Below are 10,947 nucleotides of genomic sequence, written 5' to 3'. Positions count from 1 at the left end.
CTCAAGTGGAAGAGCGCTAGCCTTGAGCTAAAGAGCTGAGGGACAGCGCCCAGGCCCAGAGTTCAGGCCCCATGACCGGACTCAAAAAAAAAAAAAAAAAAGAATCTCATGGGCCAGATGCCAGTGGCTCAGGAGGCTGAGATCTGAGGATCATGGTTCAAAGCCAGCCTGGACAGGAAAATCCGTGAGACTCTTATTTCCAATAAACCACCAGAAAACTGGAATTGGCGCTGTGGCTCAAGTGGTAGAGCTCTTGCCTTGAGATGAAGAGATTAGGGACAATGCCCAAGTCCAGAGTTCAAGCCCATGACCAAAAAAAAAAAAAAAAGTCTCATGGACTTTCCTACCTGGGCGGGCTTTGAACCATGATTCTCAGATCTCAGCCTCAGGCATGAACTACCAGTGCCCAGCTCCAATGACTTCATTTTTATACCCACAAGATTATTTTATTCAGATGTAAACATCCTTTTCTTTCTTTTTTCAGGGTACTGGGATCTGAACTTAAGAGTTTCTGTATTGCTTAGCAGGCTCTCTACACTTAAGCTGTGCTCCCAACCTCCTTTTTTTGTATTAATTCCAGTAGGAACTGTTTTTATTTAAGCCTGGTGTTGGACCTCTATCTTCCTATCTACAGCTTCTCCTATAGCTGGAATTATTGGTGTGAGCTCACCAGCCCAGCTTCAAATTTAAGCAACTAAAATAAGAGAAACTTAAAAAAAAAAAGCACAAAATTCTAAAAATGAGCATGGTCCTGGGTTCTATCCCTAGAACTAAAAAGAAAAAAAAAGTATATCACACACATTCATACTGCACACAAGTGTGTGTGTATGTATGTATCTTATTTGAATAGAACAAATTCATCAAAACTAGTTAAACTTGATAATCAATGTCAACTATCCAAAATTCTCTACCTAGAGCTGGGTATGGTAGCATACCTAGTAGCAGTCCAGGGTTCAGGAGGTTGAGGCAGGATCATCATAGGTTTTAGGCAAACCTAGGCTACATAGACCTTTTTTCTAAAAACACAAAACATCGCTAACTAGCTGAAGGTTTAAAGTTATCCCACATCTCTAGAGGTAAAAGGGCAGGTTCAAAATTTAGGTTTCTCAAATCAATTTTTAAATACTAAGTCAGAATGTGTAGGGCCTGGTTTGGAACAAATCAAGTATTAAGTACTTCAGGCTTCATGTATTTTCCTTCCTCTTTCTGCCTTCCATGCTAGGAAAGGAACACAGGGCCTCCCACATTAGGCAAGAGCTCTACACTGACCTATAGTTCCTATCAAGGCTCCATTATCTTAACTCCAAATAAGCATGACTGAAAAAGAGCATTTTGGCTCAGTATGGTGCCTCATACCTGTGATACTAACTACTTGAACAGTAGAGATTAAGAAGATCCCAGTTCAGAGCCAGCCTGGGAAAAAAGTTCACAAGACCGCATCTCACCAAATAAAAATCTACATATATGGTGGCACAGGCCAGTTATCCTAGCTACCATGGGAAGTATGACCAGGAGGAACACAGTCCAGACCGGCTCTGGTGTACATCAAAAAGCCTATTCCATATATATCAAAAGCAAAAAGTTCTAGGTAGCTGAAGTGGAGTGCCTGCCTAGCAAACTCAAAGCTCTGAATTAAAACTTCAGTCCTAGAGGCTGGGAAGTTGGCTCCGTGGTCAAGTGCTTGCCTTGCATTCATGAGGCCCTGGGTTCAACTCCTGGGCACCACATAAAGCAGAAAACGTCGGAAGTGGCACTGTGACTCAAGTGTAGGCCTGGAGCTGAAGAGCTAAGGGACAGAACCCAGGCCCAGAGTTCAAGCCCAGGACTGGGGGGGAAAAAAAACCCAAACCCCCAAAAATCTTCAGTCCTAAACCCCCCCCCAAAAGGAGCATTTTACTATGTATTACGTATTTCTGTAACTACTTTATAGTTTCAGAGCAATGAATTAAAACTATTATTATCCATCCAATATAAATGTAACAGTATGCTAGGATTGATTATATTCAAGTTATTTCAATTCAAATCCGTATAATGGAACAATGAAATCACCAGTCAACAGTGATAACAATCTGTTAGATCACACACACACTAGGACAAATCCTTTTTCATATGCTTCAGTGATGCAAGTATTAAGACAGTGAAAGTGGCTGGACTGCAATGGCTCATGCCCATAATCCTAACTACTCTGAGGATCACTGAAGCTAGCCCTGGCAATGAAAGGTCATCAAACTCTTATTTCCAATTAACCATCAAAAAGCCAGAAATGGAGCTGTGGCTCAAGTAGTAGAGCCTTGAATAAAAAAAACTCAGGGACAGCAGCCAGACCCTGAGTTCAAGCACCTGCACTAGCACATTTGGGCGCACGCACGCACACATGCACACACGCGCACACACAGACACACACACACACACACACACACACACATACACACACACACACACACAAAACTATGCCAGGCACTGGTAGAGCTCGCACCTATAATCCTAACCACTCAGGAGGCTGAGATCTGAGAACCACTGTTCAAAGCTAGACTAGGCAATAAAGTCCCCTGTGAGACTCCAATAACCACTCAAAAACTGGAAGTAGAGCTGTGGTCAAAGTGGTACAGCACTAGCCTTGAGCAAAGGAGTTTAGGGACAGCACCCAGACCTGGAGTTCAAGGCCTATAACCGACAAAAGAAAAGAAAAGAAAAATAACAAAAAGGTTTCTATTGTACGCATGCTTCCAATGTTCAGATGACCTATAAATTAGATTTGTAATTCAGAAAATCTACACCTTCAAATTAACCCATTAGCTATCTTGAATAAATTATAAACAAATTTATAAAAATTAAATATGTCACAGTGAAATCCAGAATTTAAGTATTTTAGTAAAAAAAAGATAATGGAATAAGCATACCTGAAAGAAGGCTACAATATAATTGAGTCTCACAATTTTCTTACTAAATTTTTTCCTATAAAATTTGTTTAAAGGGCTGGGATGGTGGCTCAGTGGTGGAATGCTTGCCTAGCATGCATGATGCCCCAGGTTTGATTCCTCAGTATCACATAAACAGAAAAAGCTGGAAGTGGCGCTGTGGCTCAAGTGATAGAGCACTAGCCTTGAGCAGAAAGAAGCTTGGGGACAGTGCCTAGGCCCTGAGTTCAAGCCCCAGGACTTGCAAAAAAAAAAAGAAGATTAAATAAAATACATATGTTGGTCTTTACCATACGCTAGTGACAGGACTATAAATTAAACATACATGATCCTGGAATATCATACTCCAGTTGGGACAGAATCTGACATGCAAATACACCTTAAGAAATAAAATGTAAGCTGGTGTAGTGGCTCACCACTGAAATCCAAGTTTTAACCACTTGTGAGGCTAAGATCAAGAGGACTGCTGTCCAAGGCCAGGCTGTGTAAAAGTTTACAAGACCCATTCTCAGTTAAAAAAGATGCTGGGCCTATCTGATGTCATCCCAACTATAGTGGGAAGCATAAATAAGATCACAGTCCAGCCGGGCGCTGGTGGCTCACACCTGTAATCCTAGGTACTCAGGAGGCTGAGATCTGAGGATCGCGGTTCAAAGCCAGCCCGGGCAGGAAAGACTGTGAGACTCCTATCTCCAATAAACCACCAGAAAACCGGAAGTGGCGCTGTAGCTCAAGTGGTAGAACGCTCCCCTTGAGCTGAAGAGCTGAGGGACAGCGCCCAGGCCCAGAGTTCAAGCCCCACGACCAACAACAACAACAAAAAAAAAAAGATCACAGTCCATGCAGGCTCAGGCCTGTAATCCTAGCTACTTTGGAGTCTGAGATCTGAGGATCACAGTTCAAAGCCATCTGGGCTGAAAATTCATGAGATTTGTACTGCCAAATTAACTACTAAAAAGCTAGAAGTAGAGCTGTGAAGCTGTGATTCATGTCTTGAGCAAAAAAGCTAAGGCCCCAGTTCAAGCCCCAGTACCGGCACAAAACAAAACAAAAAGCATAGGTGCAAGGCCCTTGAGTTCAAACCCTAATACTACCAAAACTAAACAACAAAGAAACCAAATGTTCAACATACAAAAATTTAAGTTTAGAGATATTACAGAAAGCAAGGGCCAGCCAAATGCTTACTGAAAGCTTACTGTAGAGGCCTGAAAACTTCTAGACTTCCAAATCAATAAATTGATAATTCAATGTATAATTATAATTGTTTGTGCAGTAGCAACAATAATTACACATGATTTAATACATCAACATTCAAAATGGTTACTTTATTACTTGCATGGCTATTACATTACTATTGCCAGATACCTAAATGCTACATGGTATGCATGCTTGTAATACTTGATTTTTTTCATATAGCAAAAAACTAATGAAGTTAATGAATAAGCTAAGTGATATATATATATATATTTTTTTTGGGTGGTACTGGGCTTTGAACAAAGGTAGGTACTGTACTACTTAAGCCACACCCTCAGCTAACTTTGCTTTCAGTTTTCCAAACAGGGTCTCATTATGCCCTGGCCAGTCTGGACTACAAACAGTATTTATGTTTCCCACCTAGCTGGAATAACAAGTGTGTACTCTACATCCAGTTTTTATTAGTTGAGATGAGGCCTCATCATAACTTTATGCCTGGGCTAGAACTATACATGTCCTGATTTCTACCTCTCAGATAGAACAGAATTATAGGTGTGAGCTACTAGGGTTAGGTTGTTTTAAGAATGATACAGCAGCTGGGAGCTAGTGGCTCACACCTGTTAATCCTAGCTTCTCATGAGGTTGAGATCTGGGGAGCATGGTTTGAAGCCAACCTGGGCAGGAAAGTCTGTGAGAAATTCTTATCTCCAATAGACTATTCAGAAAAAAAAGGCTGGAAGTAGCACTGTGACTCAAGTGGCAGAGCACTAGCCTTGAGCAAAAGAAGCTCAGAGACAGTATCCAGGCCCTGAATGCAAGCCCCAGAATAGGATGGTGGGGTGGGGATGGGGGTGGGGGAATGAATATAGCAAGTTTTTTTTAAACCTATTATGGTTTATAGATATCTCAGAAGGAAGTTTCTGAAAGCAAAAACTGTTCTGAGTAATGAGTACATAGTCTAGACTTCAAATATTATCTTCAATGGTGATTAAATTTAAGACTGATAATTCTTACAGGTGTAGGTGGAGAATGTCTGGCCCTCAGGCCTATGAAGCCCGAAAAATCAGGGCAGGACAGATACAGTCTTCCCACTTCTCATCAGCTGCCTATAGCCGTCTGCCTATGATGATAATTTTTCATGGTAATCAAATTATGTTACAAACATCCAGATGGCTTAGCAGAAAAAAGGTTTCCCTCTCCTGTAAGAAATAAATTCTAGGATATGTTTTAAAATAAATGCCATTTCTTTTAAACAAATATTCCTTATGTCCTTTTCCTAAGTAAGAAAACCTTCAGCACAACAAAAGAATCATCCTATTTGAACAGAATTTCTAGAATTAACTCTCTCTGGTAAAATGCATTATTTTATGTGATGACTACTCTACCTCTAATATCCCTCCACCCCCCAACCTCCAAAAAAAGCCTTTGGAAATAATAGGTAACTATAATTTTCTTTCCTTTACCCATGGATCCTCAGAAGGCAAGAGGGAAATCTCTATTAATCATTTCCTATTACAAGGAAACAACATCATCCTGAAGCTTACTAACAATTGTCAGAGTGATGAAAAACAATTATAGCACTATAAAAGGGAACTTATATTAAAAGAATTGTATGAATGTATTTTGTAAATTATTTATAATCTAATCTACAATACATTCCATATATGACTTATCTGTATTAAAATTTTCAATGTAACAGGTATTATTTTTCATTAACAATGAAATCAATTTAAATACAAGAAAAATTGAAGTCTGATCCTGAACTAAGTGTATTTGTTTTAAAGGTAAAATCTCTCATCTCCAGATTTCTTGATTTAGTTACCAAAGATCTTGATGATACTTAACAAATCATTTTACTTATATCATCTCTTTATCTGGTAAAGATATTGATAAGATATATTATGTCCTAACCTACTATCCTCCTTATCTTAAGAGGTATATGGTATAATGGACTGAAGGAAAGCATTGAATCAGGAAGCAAAGAACTTAGGCCTGAATCTCGGCTTTATTACTTTAGCTGAGAGACTCTGGGCAATCAAGAGATTTTTCTGATCATTATAATTCTCTATAATCCCCTACTGCCTATCTGATGTGCAATGATGATTATGAAGATTGGGCAAGACAATTTATAGCACACAAATAATATTTCAGTATAAGATAGTAAACAAAAAGAAATACAGTATCTGGGCACCTGTGGCTCATGCCTGAAATGCTAGCTACTCAGGAGGCTGAGATCTAAGGATCTCAGGCTGGATCTCAGCCAGCCCAGGCAGGAAAGTCCTAAGACTTTTATCTCCAATTAACCACAAAAAGCCAGAAGTAGAGCTGTGGCTCAAGTGACAGAAGGCTAGCCTTGAGCAAAAAAAGTTCACAGACAGCTCCTAAGCCCTGACTTCAAGTCCCAGGACTGCCACACATGCATGCACAAAAAAAATAAAAATACAGTAACATATAAAACAGTAATGAAAAGCTAGGTAGTCATAGGAAAACAGTGGGAGATAAACTATAGGAAAGGCTTTCCTAAAGAAAACATTGTTTCCAGCTTTAAGCCATCATCAGGTTTAGAAAAACTCAGAACTCTCTTAATCACGATTATGCAAATCCAACCCATTCAAACTACTTCCTCCTTGGGTACATCTCTTACATACTTTTTTTTGTCAGTCATAGGGCCTGAACTCTGGGCCTGGGTGCTGTCCCTCAGTTCTTCAGCTCAAGGATAGCACTCTACCACTTGAGCCACAGTGTCACTTCCAGCTTTTTTCTGCTTATGTGGTGCTGAGGAATTGAACTCAGGGCCTCATGTATGCAAAGGAAGCACTCTACCATTGAGCCACCTTCCCAGTCCCCTCTTACATACTCTTGCATATAGGAAGCACATTTCTTTAATATATAGCCTTAACCACAACACAATAGACTTACTGATAAGTTATATTTTAGAGATTTCCTATGTTTTAGGAATAAATTAAAACCAAAATAATGTAATTTTATTTATTTTTTAGGTGTCAGTATTAGGGCTTCAACTCAAGGCCTCAAGCTTTTGCTTATTAGCCTTTTCTACTTTAGGCTATCACTCTACTACTTTAGCCAAGTTCCAGCTTTTTGATAGTTAATTGAGATAAAGAGTTTCAAGGATCTGTCTGCCCACTTTGGTCTGGACCTGGATCCTCAGATCTCAGTTTCTTGTATAGCTATGCTTTCCTTTGTTTGCAAATATGAACCAGAAACCTACATAAATCAATCCTTTTCATTAGTGAGCTTCCTAATAACAAGTCATTAAGAGAAAATACTAAAAAATGTAAGGGAAAATAGTCTAACACCTAAATGACTCATATTTTTATCTTTAAGGTAGGAGACATTGGAGTCAACAATAATTTAAGGATGATCAAGAAGAACTATTTACCCTTTCTTGACTAGGAAAAAATATTTTTATTTAAATGATTTTGTTTGGAAGCAAGGTTTTATTCAAATAAACCCTAAATGCTATGCTATAAACTAACAAACAATGTACATACAAACTAAATATACTTACCAAGAACAATATACACTTGCTGTTTGGAGCTGCTGGGTAAGATAAGTCGTACAAAGAACAAATGCTGTGTTATCCTGACCCTCAGATTCCAGATTACATATGATGTCTAGTATTTCCTTGCAGTCCACCTTTGCAATCTATCAAAAATGAGATGACTAAGTTAAAAAGAAAATGGTAACTTTTCCTGTAAACTTTATGTAATGTGAAACTTCTTTACAACATTTTCTATCTTTCATAACTGATAAGGCAAGAATTATAATTCTCTTGTACTGACTAATGGCTGAATAGCATGACATGAGTATTTCATATCCAAAATTATTAAGACAAGAAAGGAACAAAGAATTTATAAGGAAGTTCCTTTACATTTGCAATACAGACATAAACACTATGCATTTTAAAAAATTATACAGGAACATTGCTACCATATAATACAGTCAAATCAAATGTAATAATCTAAAGTTAGTTTCATATGAAGTATCATCCCCCCTCACTTCCCCAGTCCACTAAGAATTAAACCTAGAGTCTCACACATGCTTGAAAAGTATTCTACAACTGAGTCTACATCTCCAAACCCTTACTGCCTTTCTAATTATAGTTTGAGACAAGGTTCCTCTAAAGTGCCTGATAGGCTTTGAATTTGCAATCCTCTTGCCTAAGCCTCCTGGGAAACTGAGATTCAGGGTTGTCTCCCCCCACCCCCCTTTCTTTTCCTTCTCAATTTTATTCTGGTTACAGATAGTAAAATACATGGTTTACCCAAACTCCCAGTAAAGACCCAAAGGAAACCAGTTCAAAGAACCACTGTCTGAGCATGGCTAAAAAACATGGTAATCTTGTAGCAAGCCAGGCACAAGTGGCTCACACCTGTAATCCTAACTATTCAGGGAGTGTGAGATCCGAGGATACTGGTTTGAAGCCAGTCTTGGGCAGGAAATCCTTGAGAATTTTTATCTCTAATTAACCAGCAAACAGACCAGAGGTGGACTCAAGTAGTAAAGCTTTAATTCAAGTCCTGTTATCAACAAAAGAAAAAAAAAGTGGAAGGGGCTGGGGATTTAGCTCAATGAAAGAGCGCTTGCTTGGTAACTGCAAGGCCCTGAGTTTAGTCCTCAGCTCTGGGGGGGAAAATGGAAAAAGAAAAACCAAGTATTTGGAGCATGATAGAATGAATGTAAATCTAGTGGAATGACCTATGCTACTGGCTATAAATATATGCAAAGTAAGTGAGTTCTTGTGATGGAAGGTTACACAAAAAACCCTACCATGAACTAGTCCCACTGAATAGTAACTGATGCAAGGAAAACATGTTAACAATAAATATGTCTGTAAAAAGGCTAGGCTGTCAGGCATTGGTGGCTCATGCCTGTAATCCTAGCTACTCAGGAGACTGAGATCTGAGGATCATGGTTCAAAGCCAGTCCAGGCAGGAAAGGCCAGGAGACTCTTATCTCCAGTAAACCACTCAGAAAAAACTGTAAATGGTGCTGTGGCTCAAGTGGGAGATATACTTGTGCAAAAGAAGCTCAGGGACAGTGCCCGGGCCTAGAGTTCAAGCCCCAGGATGGCTATGCCCTCCCCCCGCAAAAAGGGGGGGCTATGTGCTAGTGGATCATACTTGTAATCCTAACTACTCAGGAGATCAGAGGATTTCAGTTCAAGCCAGCCCAGGGAAAAAATTCCCTAAGACTCTTAATTCCAATTAACAAGCATAAGGCTAGAAGGGTGAGTTATGACTCAAGTCATAGAGTACCGGCCTTGAGCATAAAAGGATAGGCCCTGGCCTTGAGCATAAAAGGCTAGGCCCTGAGTTCAAGCTCCATGATTACATAAAAACACAAAAAGTAAATAAATAACTGGAAAAATACAGGTAAATTAAAACTTTTAAGACCTCACTAGTAGTGTAAAATGATTACACTAATTGTTACACTAAATCTTAGTGCACTAAATTTTTTTAAATAATTTTTTTTATTGTGAAAATACTGTACAGGGGCTGGGAAGGTGGCTCAGTGGTATAGTGCTTGCCTTGCATACATGAGGCCCTGGGTCCGATTCCTCAGCACCATATAAGCAAAAAGAAAAACCCAGGGGCTGGGAAGGTGGCTCAGTGGTAGAGCGCTTGCCTTGCATGCCTGAGGCCCTGGGTTCGATTCCTCAGCACCACATAAGCAAAAAGAAAAAAGCCAGAAGTGGTGCTATGGCTCAGGTGGTAGAACGCTAGCCTTGAGCTGAAGAGCTGAGGGACAGCGCCCAGGCCCAGAGTTCAGGCCCCACAACAGGACCCCCCCCAAAAAAGAAAAGAAAAACCCAGAAGTGGCACTGTGGCTCAAGTGGTAGAGTGCTAGCCTTGAGCTGAAGAGCTGAGGGACAGGGCCCAGAGTTCAGGCCCAACGACCGGACCCCCCCCCCAAAAAATACTGTACAGAAGGGTTACAATTACATGAGCAAGGTAATGAGCACATTTCTTAGGCACCTCTTCCTTTGTTTCCCCTACCATCCCTGCCCTCCCATTTCCGCTCCCTCCAGTACACTAAATCTTGCACTGAAAAAAAAAAAATCAAACATATGCTACAAAACACTTTTTAAAATAATAAAACGAAGGCTGCTGACAAGCTTTTGAATTTTTCACTGAGAATCTAGGAAAAGAACTTACAATTAATATACTGAAATAAGGTGGGTTGGGGTGGTTTATGCCTGTAATCCTAGCTATTCAGGAGGCTGAGATCTGAAGATTGTGGTTTGAAGCCAGTCTGGGCAAGAAAGTCCATTGAGACTTTCATCCCTAATTAACTTCCAAAACGCCAGAAGTGGAGCTGTAGCTCAAGTGGTGGAGTACTACCTTTGAGCAAAAAAACTTAGGGCAAGTGCCCAGGCCCTGAGTCTAAGCCTTAGGACCAGCACCAAAACCAAAACCAAAACCCAAATACCAAAAACCCCGAAAAATCTTCTGTTCCTAAATATGACTCCTAGCACTAGTGCTTCCGTTTTATAGCTGTTAAGAAAGTACATGTATTCTACAAGATTAATATATCAATTTCTGCAAAAAAGGAAGGTGGACATTTACTAGGGATAGGATTACAGATCAATCTATGCAGTATTACCATCTAAACAAATTGAGTCTTCTGGTTCATGAAAATGGAATGCTCTAACCCTTTCCTAGTTTTTATTGTTTATATTTTATTTTTTCTACTGCTGATGACAAAATAGGGCAGGCAAGTGAGCTGAGTGAGCTTCACTTCTAGCTTCCAGCTTCATCTATTTAGATCTCTAATTTCTTTTAGCAGCATTTTATAATCTTTAGGGTACAAG

At 39.7% G+C, this 10,947-nt stretch overlaps 1 protein-coding gene across 2 annotated transcripts in view; it reads right to left on the bottom strand.

Moving 5' to 3' along the window:
- Rlf (rearranged L-myc fusion) overlaps positions 1 to 10,947 on the bottom strand; it is a 67,985-nt gene that overhangs the window by 10,192 nt on the left and 46,846 nt on the right. For both annotated transcript variants that reach the window (XM_013016966.1, XM_013016967.1), the window contains one exon: positions 7,642 to 7,778. In XM_013016966.1, the coding sequence (XP_012872420.1) occupies positions 7,642 to 7,778 (137 nt within the window). The remainder of the gene's footprint in view (positions 1 to 7,641; positions 7,779 to 10,947) is intronic.

Source organism: Dipodomys ordii, unplaced genomic scaffold, assembly GCF_000151885.1.
Source record: "Dipodomys ordii isolate 6190 unplaced genomic scaffold, Dord_2.0 Scaffold33, whole genome shotgun sequence".
Classification (NCBI taxonomy): Eukaryota; Metazoa; Chordata; class Mammalia; order Rodentia; family Heteromyidae; genus Dipodomys; species Dipodomys ordii.
The sequence above is the reverse complement of the archived record's forward strand: the minus strand, read 5'-3'. Positions and strand labels throughout refer to the sequence as shown.